The sequence below is a fragment of the Sorex fumeus genome, unplaced genomic scaffold (assembly GCF_029834395.1).
Source record: "Sorex fumeus unplaced genomic scaffold, SorFum_2.1 ptg000061l, whole genome shotgun sequence".
NCBI lineage: Eukaryota > Metazoa > Chordata > Mammalia > Eulipotyphla > Soricidae > Sorex > Sorex fumeus.
Genome location: NW_026606118.1, coordinates 5,752,331 through 5,775,970, shown reverse-complemented (window position 1 = coordinate 5,775,970; position 23,640 = coordinate 5,752,331). Strand labels below are relative to the sequence as shown.

The 23,640-nt window shown below is 53.6% G+C and overlaps 1 protein-coding gene across 1 annotated transcript in view; it reads left to right on the top strand.

Annotated features, from left to right (window-relative positions):
* Positions 1-12,607, top strand: part of SYNJ2 (synaptojanin 2) — an 82,977-nt gene extending 70,370 nt beyond the window's left edge. Inside the window, exons 22-27 of the mRNA XM_056125921.1 lie at positions 107-271; positions 2,106-2,240; positions 4,336-4,448; positions 5,289-5,397; positions 7,209-7,321; positions 9,375-12,607. Coding sequence (XP_055981896.1) covers positions 107-271; positions 2,106-2,240; positions 4,336-4,448; positions 5,289-5,397; positions 7,209-7,321; positions 9,375-9,938 — 1,199 coding nt within the window. The 3' untranslated portion in view covers positions 9,939-12,607. The remainder of the gene's footprint in view (positions 1-106; positions 272-2,105; positions 2,241-4,335; positions 4,449-5,288; positions 5,398-7,208; positions 7,322-9,374) is intronic.
* Positions 12,608-23,640: the final 11,033 nt, after the last annotated feature.

Genomic DNA, 23,640 nt, shown 5'->3' with positions numbered 1-23,640 from the left:
CCGTCCCTCCAGGCGTGCCGCCTGCAGGCTGCTGTCCCCGTGCTCCAAGGCTGACCATCGTCGGGAAGGGGAGGCCCTCACGCGTTTTCTCGTCTGCCTCTCCCAGGGGATATTCTCGAGGATGACGAGGACGACCTGGGCGACGAGCTGGGTCCGACGGCGGCCCTGGATGCGGAGCTAGGTAGGGACGAGCCCCCCCAGGCCCCCGGCGATGAAGCGCCCCTGGGCGGCCGGCCCCCAGCGCTGGCCACGACGCAGCCAACTTACAAAGGTAACGCCCCGCTCACCTGCCCCGCCTCGTCCCCCGCCTCCAGGGGGCACTGTCCCAGGAAGGCCTGGCCCAGCCGCTTTCCCTGGGGGTCCCCGCCCACCCACCGTGGTGGTTCGAGGCTTTTACAGCAGCACATGCCCTGTAAGTCTCTGCAGCGCTGTGGTGCTTCCGGCTCTGGGGCTTAGTGGCTGCAGCTCTGGGCTGGGGGGTATTGGGTGCCAGTTGTGTGCTGTTCGCTGGGTCCCCTCCCCGCCCTCGTGGGTGGGGCATCCACCACCCCGCCCCGAAGAAACCTCAGCATCTGGGGTCTGAGGCGCTGGTGGCTTGTCGGTCGCCCGAGGGTGTGACAGGGATTGATGAGGTTTTGCATCACTTTCTGCCAGTACTGGGCGGCTGGACAGTGTGGCCCTTGCTCCCTGTTGTGGCTGGGCCCCAGCGCCCACTCCCGGCTCATGGGTGACCATGGAGTCATGTGTCTTTGCAGAATTCTTGGGTGCATCTTGGCCGTGGCCAGCAACTCCTTCCTGGCCACGGTGGTCCCCTTTGGGGGTCGGGACTGTTCCCAGCAGGTGTGGGAGTCTCTTTCGATGCTGGGGCCAAGAACGGGGGACAAGGGTGAAAGTGATCTAAGCTGTTTCCCCAGGGGGGGCCGGAGAGGTAGTGCAGTGGGTAGGGCACTTGCCGTGTCCACAGCCGACCCCGGTTCGGTCCCCAGCGTCCTTCTGTGGTCCCCTGAGCCGCACAAGGAGTGGTCCCACAGGTGAGTGGCAGAGCCAGGAGTGACCCCTGAGCACCGCGGAGTGTGCCCCCACCCCCAGTGAAAGGTGGTTCCCTGGAAGGCCCGTGGCCAAGAGGGGCGTGAAGCCCCCCAGATCGGAAGGGCCTCAGCACTGCCCCTCATGACTGCCCAGAGCCGGAGGGTCTTCTCCAGCTTTGAGATTGCTGAGCACTGACAGAGGAGTTGGGGTGGGCGGGGCCAGCAAATGGGCATTTCCGGAAGCTCCCTGTGACGGACGTGCAGCCAGGTCCTGGAGTGGCTGCCCAGTGCTTGGGGGGACACAGCAGCTGACAGGACACGCCTGCAGGGGAGCCCTTCCTCTGTGCAAACCCAGCAGGGTCCCCTGGTATGAGCTCCAGGAACCTCCCGGGCTGCAGTGGGCATTGCCACCTTGGGGGCACCGGGATCCTGGGATAAAGGGACCCTCCTCTCCCAGACTGTGGGCTCGAGAGGCGCAGTTCCAACGACAGTGAGTCTGGGCCCAAGCAGTCAGGGTCGGGCTGCGCTGCTGTGTGTTCAAAGGCCTTGGGGTGCAGAATGCGACTGTGATCTATTTCTGTGGGGCGAGAGAGAGGTTGGGGCTGGGGAGAGAATGCCGCAATCCTGGCACTTGCCTGGCACGCAGTGAACCCTGGGTCCACTCGCGGCACCGTCTGTGGACCCCCAGACCCCGGCAGGAGTGTGGTGCTGAGCATGGCCAGGTGTGGCCTGGAAACAGAACAGAAAAACCAGGAGGATCTACTGGTGCTCTGAGCTGCTTCCAGCAGCCGCAGGACAGGTCTGGGGCCAGCGCTGGCCAGCGGGGCCTGGAGGGGACTGTGGGGACGCCCCGTCCCTGCCGTGGTTTAGAGACCCTCGGTGCCAGAGGCTCAGGATCTTCCGCACTGGTCGGGGTGAGCAGCCCTGCTTTCCGAGGGAGCCCCCTGCCCCCAGGAGGCTGGGCAGCTCTGTCCAGCCCACACCCAGGCCCCGCGCTGACCAGCTGTCCCCAGCAGGCGTTGGGGACCCCGCCCTGCCCCAACCCTGAGCCTGACTCGCCTTCACCGTGTCCTGCAGATGACGCAGACCTGGCGGTGTTAAAGTGGGAACCGGAAACATCTGGGGAGCCCCGCCACCGTTCTCCGAGTAGGTCTCTGTCCGTCCCTGGCAGGCCCCGGCCAGCTCCCCCACCGCAGAGACCCCCCCCCTCCAAGTAAGACTCGCTCGCTTGCAGCCGCCCGGGCCCGCCTGGCATGGCAGACCTCCCCGGAGAGCCTCTGCCCCCACACCGCTTCCTGCCCACCTGCTCCCGTCCACTGCCTGAAGCCCACCTCCTCACGTCCACTGCCTGCTGTCACCTCCCATCCACTGCCTGCCTATCCACTGCCTCCTGTCCACTGCCTGAAGTCCACCTCCTCACGTCCACTGCCTGCCTGTCCACTTCTTCCTTTGCACTGCCTGAAGTCCACCTCTTCCTGTCCGCTGCCTGCCTGTCCACCTCCTCCCGTCCACTGCCCGTGTCCACCTCTTCCTGTCCACTGTCTGAGGTCCACTTCTTTCTGCCACCCATGTGCTGCACACAGTTAATCTCCTCCCATCCGCCATCTCCGGTCCACTCTCCCCAGCCCGCCACCCTCACTCACCGACTCCTGGTTCACCTCCTCCCATCCATGGCCTCTGTGTCCACCCTCTCGCAGCCCACCCTCTCCCGGTCCCCTTCCTCCAGACCTGGTGGCTTCCCCCTCCCCCCATCTGAAGCCCACAAGGACACAGAGCCCCACATCCCGGGACGACTCCTTTGTCCCCCCCCCCCCCACTTGCTATCTTCCTTCTGGACTGGACACAGCTGCCAGAGGCTGGAGAGTGCGGGCACAGTTGCAGCCCCTCCCGGACCCCTCGAGCACCTTGCAGAACCTTCTCTGCTCCTCCTCGGGAGGAGGAGACTCCCGCGGCCCCGAGGCCCAGCCCTCTGTCCATGCAGCTGACCCGGGGTCCCCTTTCCTGCTCCTCCTCTCCCCGCACACCAAGGGTCGAGCATCCTGACCCTGTGACTCACCGAGTCACAGCTGCCGGGGTCAGTGCCAGGACCAGCCGGGGAGGGGCCTCTCCGAGCAAACTTCTCATTCAAAAGATAAAATATAAATCAGGAAAAAAAGTTTATGTGTTTGAGAAGATAGCTTCAGGAGCTGAGAAGACCTACCAGAGGCCCCGGTTTGAACCCCAGCATGGCAAATTCCCTGAGCACTGAGCTGGGAGTAGCCCTTGAGCACTGCCAGGTGTGCCCCCCCCCCAACGAGCAAGCAAAAACATTGAAACTTAGAGATGATCTTGGGAAATGTACAAAAATAGGTCCGTATAAAGAATAACATTCAAGAAAACGAGGAGGAAGGCCAGAGAGATAGCACAGCAGGTAGCTCTCACCTTGCATGCGGCCGACCCTGGTTCCATCCCCGGCACCTCACAGATCCCCCAGCATTGCCAGGAGTGGCCCCGAGCCAGGGGTCATGCCTGAGCACCCCTGGGTGTGGCCCCAGACCCCAAAAACAATACTTCAAGAAATGAGTTTATTATTTTCTCCGCCCAGAGATGATGTTAACCGGCTCTTCCCTCCTGTGTGCGTGGAGGTCTATCTGCCCGGTTCTCACGTGTGTGCTTACAAAATTGGAATCCATTTTGGCTGGGCCGTTTGTGCTGTGTCATAAAGTACTCTAAAATCTGGCTCGTGGATGACGTCACGAGGAATTCAGTCCAGTCAGTTTCCCTGGATAGAAAAGAATTTTGCATGCACAGACTCACAGACACAGATGCACACAGAGACGCACAATTTTTTTTTTTTTTTGCTTTTTGGGTCACACCCGGCATTGCACAGGGGTTACTCCTGGCTCTGCACTCAGGAATTACTCCTGGCGGTGCTCAGGGGACCATATGGGGTGCTGGGAATCGAACCCAGGTCGGCCGCATGCAAGGCAAACGCCCTACCCACTGTGCTATGGCTCCAGCCCAGAGACACACAATTTAAAAAAAAAAATGTAGTCCTGTTGTGTGTAACTATATATATGACTGTACAGGGGGGACTGTGCTCTGATAGGGATTGGATTCAGGGCCTCACTTGTGCAAGGCGCGTGCCCCACCCCCTCAGGCCACCCCCATCCCCGAATTCTTCCCTCAGGTTGCGTGCCCCCGGCCTCACCCACTGCAGGGCACTTGCCGAGGCTCTGCTCAGGGGGCCGTGTTCTGAGAGACTCGCCAGCCCCCGCCCTGTCCCCCCGGCCCTGCCCCAAGTGAGCGCCCGCTCTGTTGGTGTTTGCAGCTGGCTTCGTGAAGAAGTCCGCCTCGGACGCGTCCATCTCGTCGGGCACGCAGGGGCAGTATTCCATCTTGCAGACGGCCAGGCTGCTGCCCGGAGCGCCTCAGCAGGCGGTGAGTTCCGAGGTGTCCCGTGCAGTGAACGTGGGAACGGTTCCTCAATCTGGAGCCGCGCTGGCGCCCGGCGACCTCTTCACTCCCTGGCGCTTCCCTCGGGCCCCTCTCTCGGGCCTCAGTAGCAGCAGGGGCCACGCCTCTGGGACTCCGGGATCTTCCAAGGAGGCCTTGGGGAAAGTCGCATAAACGGGACAGAGGTGGGGGTCACAGGACTAGACCCCGGGTGTGCAGCCTTTAGCACTGGGGGTTCCGGGAAGGCAGCGAGGTTGAAGGAAGGGGGTGCCGAGGACCTGGTCAGTGGGGTTTGGAGGGGTCCTCCAGGTTGCCGGGGTGAAAGCGTTAACTGGGGATGAAGACCCCAGGGGGCAGCTGCTGTTTCCCTGACACCTGCTTTTCTCACACACCCCCTTGGCTGCAGGGAAATAGAACTGGAAAGCTTCCAGTCCGTGGCCTTGACGGAACCATGTTTTGTTCTGGTCTGGCAGAAATGTGGGGAGGGGCTGGGTTGCAGGGACCTGGGGTCCTGGGACAGGCTTGGGGTGAAATGAGAAGCAGCCCGGGGCCAGAAGGCAGGAGGACTCAGGGCCAGAGTCCCAGCTGTCCCCAGCAGGAGTCGGGGCACTGGGGGTGTGTGTGGGTTCACTAAGACCACCCAGAGGTCGGGGTTAAAGGCAGGAGGTGATTCGCTTCCTGGCTCTTTGCAGTCACTGAGGGGGGGTGTCTGGCACCTCCAAGGCCTGGGGGTGGGGTTTGTGTTTGGGAGGGGAGGGGTCCCTGGAGGGAGGGCGGGCGCAAACCCCGCAGGCTGAGTCACTCTGCTCTCCCCTCGGCCCCAAGCCCAAAGCCAGGGCCGGCATCAGCAAGCCTTACAACGTCAAGCAGATCAGGACCACCAACGCCGAGGAGGCCGAGGTGGCCATCCGCTGTCTCCTGGAGGCCAGAGGAGGTGGGTGTGTCCCCGGGCCCCGGCCTGCTGGAGAGGGGTGAAGAGAGGAGGAGCATTGGGGTCTCTGGGCGCAGTCGCCAGGGGAACAGCCTGGAGCGTCTTCGGGTCCGATTCACGCGTCCTGATCCCTGAACTCCCTGTGTCCTTCCCGCCCCTTCTTCCCTTTACGGTCCAGTGAGGGCGTAAAGCTGATCCCCGGGCGACGGGCAGCGTTAAGGGAGGGGCTGAGGAAAGGACATGGGTGCTAGGGAACGCCCCGCCCTTGCTCACTCTGGGGCCACAGAAGTGCTCAGTCCCGGCTGCGACCAATCTCCCCTGAGAGCGCCGAGAGCCTTTCTTCTGGCCAGGAACCTGTGTGCCCGATGCCAGAGTTGCTACTGGGTGTGAAGCATGCTGATTGTGTGTGCATGTGTGTGTGTCTGTGTGTCTGGGTGTGGTGAATGGGATAGTGATACTGTGATACTGTGTATGTGTGTGGTGTGTGTGTGAGAGAGAGGTGAATGGATGGCAGATGCAGTGTGTTGTGTGTGTGTACGAATTAATGACAGATACAGTGTGTGTGAGTGTGTGGTGAGTGGATAACAGGTGCAGTGTGTGTGTGTGTGTTAAATGGATGACAGGTGTAGTGTGTGTATGCGTTAAATGGATGACAGGTGCAGTGTGTGTGTCTGTGTGTGTGGGGGGGGGGGGTGAGTGGATGATAGGGGTGTGCGTTCCCTGAGGTGTGCTTCAGCTGCGAAGCCTCTCACCATTGCTGGGGTCGAGTGGGAGTGAATCTTCCACAGCGGAAGAGTAAACCTTGCAGACCCTGTGGGGCTGATTCCACTTGGCCAGGAAGCGCCCCGAATGCAGAGCTGGAGGGGGAGTCTTAGAGCCACAGGGGCTGCAGAGGGGGTGCGAGGGGGCTACCCCCGGGCCGAGGGGCTGAGTGCTGTGGAATGAGATGGACTCGTAGCAACCACCAGATTGCGCTCGGAGAGACCAGGGGCAGGACACTCGCGTTGTGTGGGGATGACCTGGATTAATGCCCAGAACCCCAGAGGGCCCCTGAGCCCCCCGGGAGTAAGCCCTGAGCACAGACCCAGGAGTAAGCCCTGAGCTCCCCCCAAAAAGCAAACAAACAAAAACACCAAAAACAATTTTTAAAAAGCACAGTCATTAAATTGTACCTTAAAAGATTTTAGAGTGTGTGGATATACCTCAGTAAAACTATCTTTTTTCAATTTTTTTTGGCACGTGCGTTGCTCGAGTTTTTTTTTTGTTTGTTTTGTTTTTTTTTTTAGTGAAGTAAATAACTTTTTCTTTTCTGTGTGTGGAGGAACCCTCCCAGCAGTGCTCAGGGCTTAGTCCTGGCTCTGCACGTGGGGATCCCTCCTGGAAGGGCTCGGGGTGCCGGGGATGAACCCGGGTCAGCTGTGTGCAAGGCTAGTGGCCTCCCTCCCGCCCCCCTGAGCAAATTGTTTCATTTGAGAAACCCGAGAGAGCCAGCGCCAGCGTCTGAGCGGTTAGTGAAGGCAGAGCAGCACCTGGTCCGACCCAGCCATGGCCCAGCTGCTGGTCTCAGGGTTCTCACTCCCCTGGTCTCCCCGGTCCCGTCGGGGGCCACACGCAGACCCAGCTGAGGCGGGAGGACAGGCTTCTGGGAGGACTGGGAGGGGCGGAAACGCACCGCTGCTCTTTAAGCATGGGCTGGCCAAACACAGTAACAACAAAGTCTCACAATGGAGACGTTACTGGGCCCGCTCGAGAAAATCGATGAACAATGGGAGGACAGTGACAGTGACAGTCCTCCATCTGTCTCTGGTGCCCAGGAGAAGCCCTGAATGCCACAGTCCCCCAGCCGGAGGCACCCCCGGCGCTGCCCCGCCGGCCGGCACCCAGAGTCCCAGCACTCAGGAAACCCACGTTGCGAAGGACGGGGAAGGTAAGAGCCGTTGCCGGCCGCCGCGGTGGGGAATTGCGTCTCGGGCGGGGCGTGGGCTCCGGGGTCTCCACACACACGCCTCGGGCCCCCGGCCTGGCTTCGCTCGCTGCTTGGCTTCCTGCTGGCAGAGAAATGGGCTCAGGAAATGGGCACCGGGCAGGGTGGTGGGCTGGGCCGTGCCGCGGGGCTGCGTGCGTTCTCCTGGCATCCCGGCATCTCGGGATGCATGTGGCCCATGCACGGAAAACCCCCCGCCCCAGTTCCAAGAGCACTGTGCCCGGAGCCGCTCGCTGGGCCTGACGCGGGCTGCCCGCCGTTCCCTCCCTCTGCAGATCGTCTTTTGCGCCCCCTCCCGGGCCCCCCCGCCCTGCTTGCTGCTTCAGAGGCATGAGCTTGTCAGGACAGTCGCAGCCCAGAGACTGGCGCCCCTCGACACGGCTGGATCCTCCGTGTGATCTCGGGGTCCTCGTCACGGGACACTCGGTAATCTCTGGGCTGGCCATTGTGGGCAGCGGCTGTGCCTGTCCTGTAGACAGCGTGACGCATGCTCCCTTCCTTGCTCGCTTGCTGGCTCTGCTCCTGTTCCGGCCGGTCGTGTTCACCCGCCCGTCTCACCCAGTAGCCCAGCAGACGTCTCCTCCCTGCCTCTGTTCTCATGTCACCTCATCTTCTATTTTGTTTGATGGCGGGATTGAGGGCCACACCCAGCAGTGCTCAGGGCTCACTCCTGGTGCTGCATTCAGGGGTCCCAGTTTGGTGGACTTCAAGAGATGCCAGGGGAGCTGGAGAGATAGCACAGTGGGTAGGGTGTTTGCCTTGCATGCGGCCGACCCGGGTTCAACTCCCAGCATCCCATGTGGTCCCTTGAGCACCGCCAGGAGTAACTCCTGAGTGCAGAGCCAGGAGTAGCCCCTGTGCATCGCCGGGTGTGACCCAAAAGGAAAGAAAAAAGATGCCAGGGATTGTACCCAGGCCCGCCACACGGCAGGCAAACCCCTTCACTGCTGTGCTGTCACTCTGGGCCTCCCCCCCCATCATTGGAGTGCCAGAGGGGAGCTCAAGGCTGGGCACATGCTTCGCGTGTGGGGGTCCCTGGGTTTGGTCCCCTGAGCACTGTGAGCAGCACCCCCCAGTACCAAGCCAGGAGGAGTCCCTGAACACTGCCAGGTGTGGCCCCAGACTCCCCCCAGTTAGAAAAGAAAGCTTCATAAAAATAAAATAGTAGGGGCTGGAGCAATAGTGCAGAAGATAGAGCATCTGCCTTGTATGCGGTTGACCCGGGTTCGATTCCCAGCATCCCATAGGGTCCCCTGAGCACCGCCAAGAGTAATTCCTGAGTGCAAAGACAGGAGTAACGCCTGAGAATTGCCGGATGTGACCCAAAAAGCAAAATTTTTTAAAAAAGTTAAAAAAAGGAACAAAAAGTAAAACAGTAGAAGCCCGTGGCGGAAGTGGCCGTGTTTGCCCATGCCGCTGGTGGGAGTCGCAGAGAAGGGCAGCTTCAGGGACAGGGACAGGCCAGCGCTCTGCTCGTCCAGTCAGGACCCAGAGGGAACCCAAAGCCGTGGCTCTCTGCCCAGAGCCGCCTTTCCCGGGCCTGTGGTGTTTGTTCGTCCCGAAGTGGAACCAGGACCCTGCGGTACCCGTTGGCGGCATCTGCCGAGCAGAGGTTCAGGTGGCAGAGGGACCATGAGGCCCCCGTGGGCCTGGAGGGGACGTGCCAACCCCCAGGGGCTCGGAGAGGCTTGTGTTTAAGAAGGGGCGAGCCTGGCACCAGAGGGTGGGGGGCGCTCGGGGTAGGGGGCCTGCTCTGACCATGGCCAACTCGTTCCTTGCCTGCCACACATCCCTGAGCAGGGCTGGTGTGACCCCCAAAACGACTTGAGTCCCCTGGGACTCTCTGGTGCCACGGGGCCCATGGGCTTGTTCCTACCATGCCACTTCCTTCCTGCCCCCTGCCCCTGTCGGACAGCCCAGCCGTGCCCGTGACCCGCTACCCCCATGTGAGTCCCGGCGGGCCTCCCACTGACCCCCATGTCATGCCTGTCCTCAGCCCCCGTCACCCGAGGAGCCCCCCGCAGAAGCGCCTGTCCGGTTCACCGTCGGGCCCCCGGAGACCAGCCTCGACTCGCTCCCCACGGCTGCCGCCCCGCCCATCCCCAAGCCAAGGACACTGCAGCCTGGGAAAGGGTCGGAGAGAAGGCCGGAGAGGAGGCCAGAGCGGGTCCCTCTGGACGCTCCGCCCCCCGTGCCCCCCAGGAGGAAGAAGTCGGCCCCCGCCGCCTTCCACCTGCAGGCCCTGCAGAGCAGCCCAGAGCTCCTTGGCATGCTCTCCCATGGCAACGGGACCCCCGGCCCCACACTTGACAGTTCCCCGGAGAGGGCGTCAGGGGCAGCCTCCGTGCCTGGCCCGCATCAGGATCCCTTCTGGAACCTTCTCCAGCAGCCTCGCCTCCCGGGGGACTTTGAGTCCGAGGGCACGGGGAGCCAGCCGACGGCACTGGCGGCCCCGCTGCAGGACACAGGCCCCGCCGACACTGAGTGGCCCCGGGAGACGGTCAGCGACGAGGACCGGAGGACAGTGCTGCAGGCCTTTGACCCGCTGACGGAGACATGACAGAGACGAGCGTCCCGCGGGCCCCGGGGCGCCTGGCCTCCCCTCATCCAAAGACATGTCTGCCTGGTGGACGCTGACGGCACCTTGTCACCACAGCTGTGTCCCGCTCACCGGAGATGAATGTCCGACCACTAGATCCAGCCAGATCCAACCAGATCCAGCACGCTGTGCCCAGACTTGTGCATTTTAAAGCTCCCCCTGGGGCAGGACCCCCGGGCTGGGACTCAGTGCGTGTGGACTGGTTGCAGGCCAGGGGTTCTGAGCTGACAAGGAAGACCCAAGATCTTGTCTCCTGTTGGCTTTTAAAAGGCTGTTTGATGGTGTGTGTGTGTGTGTGTGTGTGTGTGTGTGTGCGCGCGCGTGCGTGCGTTGTAGCTTTTTGCGTCTGTTTCACTGGTGTACAGATTTGGAAGGGCATTTGGCGGCCCACCTGCAGGCGGCTGCTGAGAGTCGGGGCTGTACTCACAGGTAGGGGACCAGCTAGCGCTGTACCTGCTGGTCCTCCCCGGGGGACACGGAGGTTAGCCAGTGACTGTGCCCCCGAGCCCTTGCCTGGATGTACCTGATCAGGAGTGAGTCCCTCGGGCACTGCACACGCTGTTCTGAGCATCTGGCGTTCACTCGCCCTGACCTGCCGCTGAGTAGAGGTGTCCGAGCCGGGTCTTAGAGCTTATAACCCACGGGTTCCTCGGAGCCCGAGTCTGGGTCTTCCTGAACCAGCTTTTTTAGGCAGTCTGCTCCCTCCTCAGCTACCCCTCATGGACCCATTCTTCCCTTCTCTTCCAAACCCTGTAAAAGCACAACGCATGAAGCCAGAGCTATAATACAGAGGGCGCTACGTGTTAGTTGGAACCCCAGCACCCCGTCTGGGTCCCCCAAGCACTACCAGGGGTAATTCCTGAGTGCAGAGCCAGGAACGACCCCTGAACATTGCTGATGTGCCCCCCTTCCAAAAGAAAAAAGCACCAAATGTGAAACCTCACGCTGGCACCACTGTTGGGCTCCTTATTGGGACAAGAAGAATATTTGCACTTGGCTCTCTCCCCGGAGGGGAGCTACCCCGTGACTCCACCAATTAGGACCCGCCAGACTGCGTGTGTGTGTGTGTGTGTGTGTGTGTGTGTGTGTGTGTGTGTGGTTTGCTTTTCGCCTGTATATTTCCTAGGTGTTTCCCACACGTCTTCTTGCCTACTTGATCCTGTACAAAGACATCGCTAAGCTGTTGAACATGCTCTCACGATCTGAGCACTAGGGGAAGGTTGCATGCTTGCACTGGCACAGTTGTGACGAGTCACATGCCCTGTGTGGAGTGTTTCCTGCGCCGGGTCACACAGCAGTGACTCTGTCGCCCCTGGTGTGACAGATGCCCTGGGAATGATGCTAACTGTCCCCGGGGCCATTTCTCACCATCCCCGACTGTGAATCTGAGACTCCAGCCCCAGTCAAGCCCTGGTTGCTGTCCAGTCTGAAAACCGGATTTTAAAGAAAAGTTATTTGTTAGCATGGTGTGGAACGGGTCCTGGGCACGGGGGGGCGGTGTGCTCACTCCGCTGTCCCACCCCCCCATTTCTAAACGACTTTTCTGGCCTTCGCTGATGAAGACACCTGTCATGCATGAGGACCCAATGTTATTTTTAACAGGCACCAAGATCAAGAACAGCAGCTTCCCACGGGTTCAGGGAGGAGCACAGCAAACCACATTGATCATGGGGGAGGCAAGGGGCATGGAATTGAAGATTCCTGGGTCCACGGTTCACACACGCACACGTGCACACACACACACACACACACACACACACACACCCCTCTTTTTCTCCCATAAAAGGAAGTGGATCTGGAGGCCAGTATTTGTACCCACAGGTCCAGAGATCTGGGGCAGAGGGACACCATGCCCGTGGCTGGCATCGCGGGCAGTGATGGTCATTGTCTTTGGCCCAGCTGGGTCATGTCCAGAGAACTGAATTTCAGTCACAATTGTCATGTGTCGCATGGGAGTGCTCAAGAATTCAACAGTGTTCGTGCACCGTGGCGAGGGGCAGGACTGAGCAAAGACAGCAGTGCGTGTTTGATCAGTGATGTGATTGGAGATATGTGAGGTTCCGGATATAAAGAGAACCACTAGCATTGCCTTATTTTTTTTCCCAGTCACTGCTTGGCTATGGGTAGATTTCTGAGGGCTGCCATGGCAGTGGGCATGGCCAGGACTCTGAGCTGAGTGTGGTACGGGCCTTTGCACTGCCATTCCCGATCCCTGGGCCTTTGCACTGCCATCCCTGACCCACCTGCGGGGCATCGCCTTCTCTACAGGCAACACTTCGCTGCCGAGCATTTCAACCACTTCAATAATGTGCACCCGCCTCGGCGACCGCACTCATATATTCCCTTTGACAGCCTCATCTTCTTGCCCTATTTTGTTTTCCATGGTTCTGGTAAATGCACGTGTGCAGACAGTGCCTGTAAATGTTTGGGAAGACAATAAAACTCTCCAGCCGTGTCTAAGCCGCGTGACATGCTTGTCTGCTGTGTTGTGGGAGCAGCACCACCGGGACAGAAGGCGCCAGTGTTATTTATTGGGCGACTCGCAATGAATAAACACCCTCCATGTTTGAAGTGTGACCACGTATACAGATGTTGTGAAAATACCTATTAAATGTTTTGTCTTTTTTAAAGTTTGTCTCCATTCTTTCCAGATGCGAACAATGCCTGGCTAGGCTCTACTGAGTGAAATGTTATTTTGAAGTAGGGATATAGTCTGTTTGGGGTATTTATTTTTTCCTAACCGGACCGAGTTCAGAAAGAACAACAGATTGTTTGGTTAACAATGTATGGTTTGCAAAAGAGGCAATGGATGGCAATCCTGTTCGGTCCATAGTCTACTTTCAGCATGCTTCTCCCATCCTGGGAGGATCCTCCCAACACCCTTTACTTGGTGCTCCCTTCTCTATCTGAGCTGCCTTTTCCCCCAGCGTGTGCGGCTGGTCTCCAAGCCATGGAGTAAACCTCCTGATACTTAAAACCTGGTACTGTACCTCATAGTGTTTCACTAATAAAGATCTAAATAAAAAAAAAAACAATATATGGAGAGACAGTAGAGCAGGTGAGGTACTTGCCTTGCCTGCAGCCTACAGATATGGCCCCCGAGCACTGCTAGGAGTGATTCCAGAGTGCCGGGCAGGGGTAAGCCCTGAGCACTGCCGAGTGTGACCAAACACCAGCGAAGCATGCTGGAGAGATTATGCCAAGGCTCCTGCCTAGCCCATACTTGCAGCCATGACCCTGGGTGGAGACCTGGCATCGCCTGTGACCTCCAGCACTGCCAGGAGTGGCCCACAAACCACACTAAAAGCCTGCCTTGACTTAGTATAGCTAAATCTGACAGTAGAACTGACTGTGTAAACCTGACTTAGTGTAATCCATAAAATACGTCATGACTTGATGCTACCATATTTTTGACTTTTTTCTTGGAAGTTTTGTTTGGGGGGCATACCCTGCAGTGCTCGGGGCCGTGCAGTGCCAGAGTGGGGTCCTGTGCTGCAGCCCTCAACTGTCTCCATAGCCCCTGCAGTGCCTCTCGCTCGAGAGATGCTCCACTTCCTTCTCCAGGGGTCTGACAGCGCAAAGGGCGCCGGAGGGAAGAGGCTGAGAGAGAAGCAGACTGCCTACTCCTGCCTTTGGACGCTCTCTGTCACTTGCACACAGAATGGGGTCACAGATGTGCAGGAACAAGACTAGACTGACTGTCTCTGAACCACAGAGCTGCCTAGTCCTTCCGGAGCCAGGGGGTCTTCCTACTTTCACTTCCTGAAGTCCATCATCCAGAAGGGAGGGAAACTGGACTTCCTTTCCCGAGAGAAAGGGTTTAAGACTCTAGATAGCTTCTGTTCCAAAGTAGCTAGGATTTAGTTTTTAAAAGAGTGAGATGGCCACAGAGATAATACAGCAGTAGGGCACTTGCCTTGCATGTGGCCGACCCGGGTTTGATCCCTGGCACCCCATTAGGTCCCTCAAGCCCACTAGAAGTGAGTGCGCAGCCAGGAGTAAGCTCTGAGCACTGCTAGGTGTGGCTCAAATCCCAAAATAAAAAAAAGGAGTGAGGTAGGGGTCCAGCCTTTCCTTCCAGAGGATCAAATACTCCATTTATTAAATAGACCATTGGTTTCACTTCTGTAGGCTTTAGCTTTGGCTGGAACGATAACACAGCGGGTAGTGTGTTTGCCTTGCACGCGGCTGACCTGGTCGGCCCAGGTTTGATTCCTCCACCCATGTCGGAGAGTCCAGCAAGCTACCAAGAGTATCTCACCCGCACGGCAAAGCCTGGCAAGCTCCCCGTGACGTATTCGATATGCCAAACACAGTAACAAGTCTCACAATGTTACTGGGCCCGCTCGAGCAAATCCATGAACAATGGGAGGACAGTGACAGTGACAGGCTTTAGCTTCATAATTTGGTTTCCCAAGGGCTTATTCCATTTTCTTGACATGTTCAAATAATAGTGGGATTGGGATTTAGATATCCTGTGTATAAATTTTTTCTTTCGGAGGTGTCCATATTATTTTCCGAAGAGTTTGAATCAGTCAACATTTTTGCCTATGCTGATGAAACTTTGTTGGTAAATTTATAAAGTTTACCAACAAAACAAAAAGGGGAAGGAAGAGATGGAAATTTTTGGAAAGGAGCCCAAACTTAACTGTGCTCAAGACTGGCTTCGGCTCTGTGCTCAGGGATCACTCATGGCAGGGCTCAGAGGAACATCTGGGTGCCGGGATTGAACCCAGGTTGGCAGCATGGAAGACAAATACTCACTGTGCTGTCACTCCAGTCCCCTGTGGCTGGTGGCTCTATCAGGATCAAGCGATATATGTGAAAATCTTCCTTGGTGTGTATTTCTTCTTTAGATTTTACCCGTTTTGCATTATGCTCTTATTGGTTTTCATCGTGGGGGCCATAGATGCTGGTGTTCAGGGATTATTCTTGGCTCTGTGCTCAGGACTCCTGCACAGTGCCCAGGGAACCATTTGCAGTGCGAGGGCTACATGCAAGGCAGGTGCCTTACCCACTGTGTTCTCTCTCCGGCCCCCATTTACATTATGTAAAATTGTAGACCATATATTAATAGTCTCCTGTCCCCGCGCCTGACTGTCCTCGCTGCCAGGGCCCCTTGGAGGGGAGCGGGTTGAGCTTTCCACCCCGCCCCGACCAGGGCTCCGGCAGCCGAAGACCTCCAGGACCAGCCACCACCATGCTGAGACCACTCTCCGCACACATGAAGGTACTGGCAGAGGGACAAAGTCACGTGGGTTCCGGGGCCGAGATCTCCAAGCCTACTCGGATTTGGGCTGAGCATCCTCCACCCAGATCCTCCAAATTCCAGCAGGCGGGGGTCACACCCACCCACTGGCCCCCTGGCGCTGTGTAATCCCATCAACGGCCAAGACTCAGAGACTATAAAAACCAGCTCCCGGAACCGCGTGGCCACATTTGCGGTCACGCGACCACTTATTATAACATCTTATTATCTCATTCCTACTTTGGACAACCTGGCAGGCTACCGAATGTAACCTGCCCACACGGCAGAGTCTGGCAAGCTCCCCTTGGCATACCCAATATGCCAAATACCAGTAACAATGATGGGTCTCATTCTCCTAAAGAGCCTTGAATATAATCTCAGGGCTAGGATGAAGGAGACGTTACTGGGGCCTGCGCGGAGGCAATCGACGATTAACAGGATGATTTGTGATTGTGATTGTGATATTCATATTCATATATTATTCAAATGTTCCATTTCCTGGTAGCTATAATCTTTACTCACTATGAAGTGACCCTCCTTTTCTCTAATAATTCTTTCCTTTAAGCACATTGTATCTGATGACTTTTGATATTGGCAGGAAGGTCCTTGTGGTGTTCATTATTCTGAGCCTGTCTTTGTGCTCCCGTTTCAGCTGGGTCTCTGTGGGTACCATAAACAGCCTGGCATTGTTTTCTTATCTTGTCTGACATTTCTCTCTTAGGGAACATTTAGCCCATTTATATTTCATGTAACTTTCAGGGTTTAAATTTACCCTGCTACTTTTCCCTACCTTTCTCTTTGTGCTTAATCACTTAATCACTTAACTTCCTGTTAGTCGTCGATTTGCTCGAGCGGGCGCCAGTAACGTCTCCATTTGTCCCTGTCGCGTGCTAGTGTAGCCCAATGGCATCTGTTTGCTCCGGGAACATGAAGGGCCTCAAACCGATCGTTCATGATCTTGACAAAGAAGTCTGACCATCTGGTAGGTGGGCGGCCACGCGGTCTTTTGACATCCCGTGGAATCCAGTCGGTAACAGCTCTAGTCCAGCGGTCGTCTTGAAATCTCATTACGTGACCAGCCCATCTGATTTTCGACACCTTGGCAAATGAGACAGCGTCCCTGATTCTTGATCGTCGATGGATGTCAGAACTCCGGATTCTTTCTCTCATTTGAGTGAAACGTGATATTCCAAGCATAGCTCTTTCTATTCTTCTTTGGGAGACCTGAATAGCGTTCTCATCTTGTTTGCGTAGGGCCCAGGTCTCTGAGGCATATGTTAATGCAGGAAGAACAGTGGAATCAAAGAGATGTGCCCAGAGCCGGAGGTTCTTCGTCCTCTTAGCTATTTCTTCAACGTTCTTGAAGGCATTCCAAGCCGCTCTCTTCCTCCTGCGAAGCTCGGGTGCCAGGTCATTGGTCATGTTGACCTCTCGACCTGGGTACACATAGCTGTTGCATTCGGAGATGGTCGTTCCATTGAGAGCGAATGGGGCGTCAGGAACGAGGCTGTTTCTCATAAACATTGTCTTCGTAAGATTCAGCTGTAGTCCTACCTTTCCACACTCACGGTCAAAGTCGGTCAGCATTTGTGCCGCTTGGCTGATGTTTGGTGTTATTAAAACAATGTCATCAGCAAAGCGGAGGTGGTGTAGTTGCCGACCATCTATCTTCACTCCCATTCCTTCCCATTCCAGTCGTCGCATGATGTTCTCGAGGGTGGCACTGAAGAGTTTCGGTGAAATGGTATCACCCTGCCGCACCCCTCTCTTGACATCAACGATCACTTCTTTGTAGAATGGTGAGATCCTGGTAGTGAATCCGCAATACAGCTCACGGAGGATCCCAATGTATTGGGCTTGAATGCCCTGATTGGCTAGGGCTTCAATGACTGCTTCCGTCTCAACAGAATCAAAGGCCTTCTTTAAATCAATGAACGTTAAACAGAGCGGCATCTTGAACTCCCGAGAAACCTCAATAAGCTTGGTTATCGTGTGGATATGGTCGATGGTGCTGAATCCTTTGTGGAACCCGGCTTGCTCGCATGGTTGTCCTTCATCTAGTGTTCTGCCAATCCTATTTAGGATGACTCGAGTGAACAACTTGTAGATGACAGACAATAGGCAGATCAGGCGATAGTTGCCAATGTCATGGATGTCTCCCTTCTTGAACAGTAGTACAGTCCTGCTGGTTTTCCATTGGGACGGAACCTTGCATTCAGACAGGTAGCGAGTGAAGAGCCAAGCCAGTGTATTGATGAGTACTGACGGCAGGTTCTTCAGGTGTTCAGGTCTTACCTTGTCTGGGCCGGGTGCTGTTTGTTTCTTTACCGACGAAATGGCGTGTCAGATTTCGGAAGGGAGAACGTTGGGAACGACATATCCATCCTGTGGAATTTGGTATGTTGGCAAGTGGACATGGCTATCAAAGAGATTTGAGTAGAAGTCATGGATAATCTTCTCCATTGCCGTTCTGGAGGTTGTGATGGATCCATCAGGACGTCGGAGGGCAGTCATCTTGGTCTTGTAGTTGGCGAAGGACAGACGGGCGTTACGAATACTTTTCCCGGCTTCTGCCGCATCTACCAGTACTTCTGCTCTTCTCTCTTTGAGGTCTTCCTTGATCGCATCTCTGCACTGCTTTGCGAGCTCAGACGTTAGCTTGCGGTTGCCTGAGGCATGCGCCAAACCACGCTGGCAAATTAGCTCAAGAGTTTTCGAAGATAGGCAATTTTTTGTGGCTATCTCTCTCTTGGCGTTCCTCGCACATTCATGGAGGTGCTGAACCAGTTGATCGTATTCCTCGTCAATGTTGTCAACAATGGCATCTTCCCATGTTGCCGCAATAGTACCAAAGAGTTCCCAGTTGGTGGTCGTTCTGGGAGTTCTCTTTTTGAACTTTGCAGCCCTTTCTCCCCGCTCTGTGAAGTAGAATTTTGCACGAAGGAGACGGTGGTCCGATCCCATTCGAAATTTTGGGACAACAGCAACATCAGTCAGGCAAAACCATCGATTGAATATGATGTGGTCTATTTCGTTGTGGAATCGTCCACCGGGAGACTCCCATGTCCATCGTTTAGATTCTGCCTTCTGGAACTGTGAGTTACCATGAATGGTCTTGGTCGACATGATGAACTCAGACAGTCTCTCACCCTGTTTGTTCCATTCTAGGCCATGGGTCCCGATGTGAAGTTCTTCAGCTGATCTTCTCGGTCCTATCTTGGCATTAAAATCACCCACAATGATCTTGTAGAAGGTGTGGTCTTCTTTATAGAACTTCTCTAGCTCCATGTAGAACTTCTCGATTTCTCTTTCATCATAATGAGATGTTGGTGCGTAGACAACGAAGATAGAAACTGCAGGCAGTGAGCCACATCTATTCAAATGTAAACGTCCGATTCGGGTTGTTAGGCATTCGAATGAATCAATGCTCTTGGCCAAGTTTGTGTTGACAAGGACATCGACGCCTCCAACACCTCTTTATTCGCATGTTCCGAGGAACAATTCTTCTCCAGTGTCGAAAACGGCATGGTGAGATTCATGCCTTCTTGTCTCGGTCAGACAAATGATGTCGTACTTGATCATTCGCGCTTGTACCATCAGGTCCTCGATGGATGCATCTGATGCTAGCGTATGTGCATTGAAAGTACAGATGATCATTTTTGTCTTCCTTTGTTGTGGCAGCCTAGGTCAGCCTTGAGATTTTGTCGGCCTCTCCTTTCTCATCCCTCTCAGTGCTGCCATGTCGGTGAAGCCTTCAGGGGCAGGTGAATGAGACCAGTTGTAGTTACTGGTTTTGGCATATCGAATACACAACGGATAGCTTGCCAGGCTCTTCCGTGTGGGCGGAATACTCTCGGTAGCTTGCCAGTCTTTCCGAGAGGGATAGAGGCTTTTGGGGCGACCTCTAATCACCGTTGTAGGTGTTACCATATTTGAACCCTATCAAATACGGTACAACAATTCCGGAAGATGTTTATTTAGTGTCTTATGATGCGGCCGCCCGGGTCCGGAAAGCGTCCTGAAGTGTGGCAACGGCTGGGTAGTGGAAGTGGAAGTAGTGTCGAGTGGAGTAGTAGTTCTCCTTGTGCTATTTGTTCTTTTTTTCCTTCCACTCTCTTTTCATGTCTTTATTTACCTTTTTTTTTGTTTTTGCTTTTGGGCCGCACTCCATGGCTCCATGGTGCTCAAGGCTCACTCCTGGCAGTGCTCAGGGGAACCATTACCCTGAGTTGGCCACATGCAAGGCAAGTGCCTTGCCACTGCACTGTCACACTGGAGTCCTACTTAGCAACTTAATAATTCCTCTCCTAATTATTTTGGGCTTCTGAAGCAATGGTCAGGTGGTCCGTGCCCACTCTGGCAATACTTGGCCAGCCGGGCTAGTTGTTCAATTTAGGGCTTGAGGATGTGAAATGTTTCAAGTCTGAGAAGTTATAGACCTCCAGGCCCACCCTAGCAGTCCTTGGGGGCCCCAGGAGATACACAAGGGGTTATGGGATTCAAACTTGAGTCCCAGAGCATGTAAAACCTGGGCCCCTGGTTGTGAACCTATTTCCCCAGCTCTTCCTTCTCTCTGTTTTCTGGCCTTTTCCTGGATTTTTGACAGTAAATTTTAATTTTCTTTAGTTCTTAGGTTGATTAGAAAGTTTCATCTCAGCCTTTTGGTTGTTCTCACTGGTATGTCATTCCAAATCACCTACCCTGCTTTTGGCCAAAAGCAGGGGTCCAGTGCTTCTCTCTAAGATTTCACTGGTGTTTCAACATTGTTCCTCTAAGGGGTGTTTAACCTTACGTGGCAGTGATGATCACAGGACTGAGGTTTGAGTTTTAACTTCTGTAGAGGCTTCTTCTTAGGATAAGCTGAGTTTCAAAATACAGGAAAAAAGATAAAACCGGCATCATAGAGAATACTGAAGGCTTAAAATTTACCCAAATTCTACCCAGAAATAAACATGCCCTAGAAAATTTCCCGTGTGTGCTATGTAGCAGATGATCAATATTAAAACATCATGTTGTATGTCATAGGTAGTAAGTAGACAGTTAAATTTCCCTGAGGTTAATCTAAGAGAATAGAGCTTGAGAAAATGACATTCAGCCTTCCCTGAATTCCGCCAGGTGTGGGGTTGGCGTGCGCACCCATTCCTTTCCTTTGGTGCGGGGAGGGCTGATGCTTAGATGTCGTGGACAGCTTGGCAGAAAAGGCGCTTGCGTGGGTGGCTCCCCTCGGAGCTGATGTTGGCCCCCTGTGCCCTGCTAGCATAGTGGATGGGGCTTCCTTCTGTCCTCTTCACTCTTTGGTGGCTTTTAAAATGGCAATATCTGGACTCTGGGTACCTGAAGTGATTCTGTCCAAATCCGTGCAGGCTCTGGAAAACAAGCATCACAGATTTGAATGGTGGCTTTTGTGTTTGTGCTTTTTTAACATTTTCACTGACAAATGGCATTTCCAACTTTCTCTCTCTCTCTCTCTCTCTCTCTCTCTCTCTCTCATTTGTGGGGGGCTTTTCGGGTCACACCCGGTTATGCACAGGACTTACTTCTGGCTTTGTACTCAGGAATTACTCCTGGCGGTGCTCAGGGGATCATATGGGATGCTGGGAATCGAACCTGGGTCGACCACGTGCAAGGCAAATGCCCTCCCCACTTGCTCCAGCACCTCCAACTTTCTCTTTATCCTCAGTTTTTCTCACCATTCACATCCCCTTTGTTTTACAAAGTAGGGAACTGTCATGCAATTTCTCAAGATAGGATTGGTTTAACCTTTTTTTCCCCCTGATATCACCTTATCAGGATATCACCTTATTTTCCTAGCCACCCTCTTCAGGACTGACGGCCAGAGTTTTTGCTCTGTTGGGTATTTTGTTTTGAGGTGCTGCCATATTGTTTTCTTTGGTGGCTTTATAGATTCACTTTCTACCCCCAGTTCTCATGAAGCCTCCCCAACACCCATCAGTTCTGATGATAACCTTTCAGACGGGTGATGGCAGCATTTCTTGTGACCCTATCGGTCATTCAATTATTTTTGGAGAAATATCTATTTAGTTTTGCACCCATTTACTAATCACATTGGATGATTTTGGCATTGTACAAGATCTTTGTATATGTTGTATGCTAACCCCTTATCAGATACAGGATTTATTTTCTCCCATTTGGTAGATTGCATTTTCATTTTTATTTTTTACGGTTTCAACTTTTGTGCAGAAGCTTTTCTATTTGATATAATCTCAATTGTTTATGTTGCCTTTGATCTTGATGTCAAATCAAAAAGAAAATTACTATTGTACTCTGTTTTCTCTTAGGAGTTTTATAGTCTCCAGTCTTATATTCATTTGGAGCTAATTCTTGTGTATGTTATAAGATAGTAGTCCAGTTTTTCGGGCTGGAGCAATAGCACAGCAGGTAGGGCATTTGCCTTGCACGCGGCTGACCTGGGTTCGATTCCTCTGTTACTCTCGGAGAGCCCGGCAAGCTACTGAGAATATCCTGTCCGCACAGTAGAGCCTGGCAGGCTCCCTGTGGCGTATTCGATATGCCAAAAACAGTAACAAGTATCACAATGGAGACGTTACTGGTGCCCGCTCGAGCAAATCAATGAACAAGGGAGGACAGTGCTACAGTGCTGTGCCAAATTGTTTTGCATGTGGCTGCCTAGTTTCTCTAGACCTTTTATTGAACACAGTTTCCTCACAGTAGTGTCACGATTTCTGTGTCATAAATTAATCAACCCACATACTTAAATTTATTTCTTGGTTGTCTAATTCTGTTCTGTGTCTTTATTCTAATACTGTACTTGCTTGATAATTATGGCTTTGTAATATACATCGAAGTCAGGATTAAGATAGCTCTGGTTATTTATGGACGTTCGTGATTCCATACAAATTTAGTCTTTAATCAGTCTCAGTGACAGTTTTTCTAATCTGTCCTTGATTCTTGATGGTGATTGTATCAAGTCTGTAAACTTCTTTGGGGTTAGTCTGGACATTCTAACACTTTTATAATTCATGAGCATGGAATATCTTATCCACTTATCTTCAATTCATTTCACCAATGTTTTAGTTTTCAGGGTATAATCTTCCACCTTTGTTAAAATTACTTCAAGATATTTTATGCAATTTTAAATGGGATTTTAAAAAAATTTCTAGTCTAATAAGGCCAAGCGATAGCACAGCGGGTAGGGCGTTTGCCTTTCATACAGCCAACCCGGCTGACCAGGGTTCGATCCCTCCGCCCCTCTCAGAGAGCCCAGCAAGCTACCGAAAATATCTCGCCCTCACGGCAAAGCCTGGTAAGCTACCAGTGATGTATTAGATATGCCAAACACAATAACAACAAGTCACACAATGGAGACATTACTGGGTCTGCTCGAGCAAATCGATGAACAATGGGAGGACAGTGCTACAGTGCTACAGTCTGATAAGGTCACTCATTATAGTATATAGAAATGGAAGTTATTTTTGCATATTGATTTTGTATCCTGCATCTTTACTAAAAAATTCTGATAGTCTTTTGGGTTTTCCATATCTATGTCATTTTCAATATAGCTTTACCCCTTCCATTCCATTTCAGATGTCTTTAATCTTCTTGACTAATTCTTGGCTCTGAATTCTAGGACTCTGTTGAGTGAAAATGGAAAGAGTAGGCATCTTGTCTTGCCCCTGATTTTAGAAGAAACTTTGCAGGTTTTCACCTGGTATTGACAGATGATATATATGTGTGTGTGTGTGTGTGTGTGTGTGTGTGTGTGTGTGTGTGTGTATAAGGACACAGTGCCTCTCTGACTCATTTTGTTGAGCATATTTATAAGGGATAGAGGTTGAGTTTTGTCATTTTCTTTTGATGATAATGTGATTTTATCCTTTTTCTTTCTCACATAATGTAGCATATTGATTTGTGGATGTAGGACCATCCACGAGTTCCCCTCCTGATGCATTAATTCTAACTTTGAGCTTTGTCTTTCTAGTTCCTTGGGGTTCATGGCTGTATGAGATCTTGTTTATTATTTCAGCCCTTTATCACTTCCTGCCAGCAGTGCTTTTGCTATATCCCATCTCTTTGGCATGTTGCATTGACATTTTCGTTCGCAAATATTTTCTCCCATTTAATTTCCTCGTCAATCATTGGTTACTCCATTACATGTACTTTACTCTCCACATTTTAAAAAATTTTTTGGTTCTATTTTCTCTTGATTCGTGTTTTTTTTTTGCTTGCAACACTTTGCCTATATCCTGCCACTCCCTTCTGGCCTTCAAAGTTCATACTGAAAAATCTGAGTGTCTTATGAGGCTTCCTTTGCCTATTACACGTTTTTACAGTGGCTGCTTTTTTCGGTGGGGAGGGGGATTCCTGAGAAGTGCTCAGAGGGGCTTTAGGGACCAACCCTGGCAAAAGTCCGCCCACCTGGACAGGCAGTTCAAT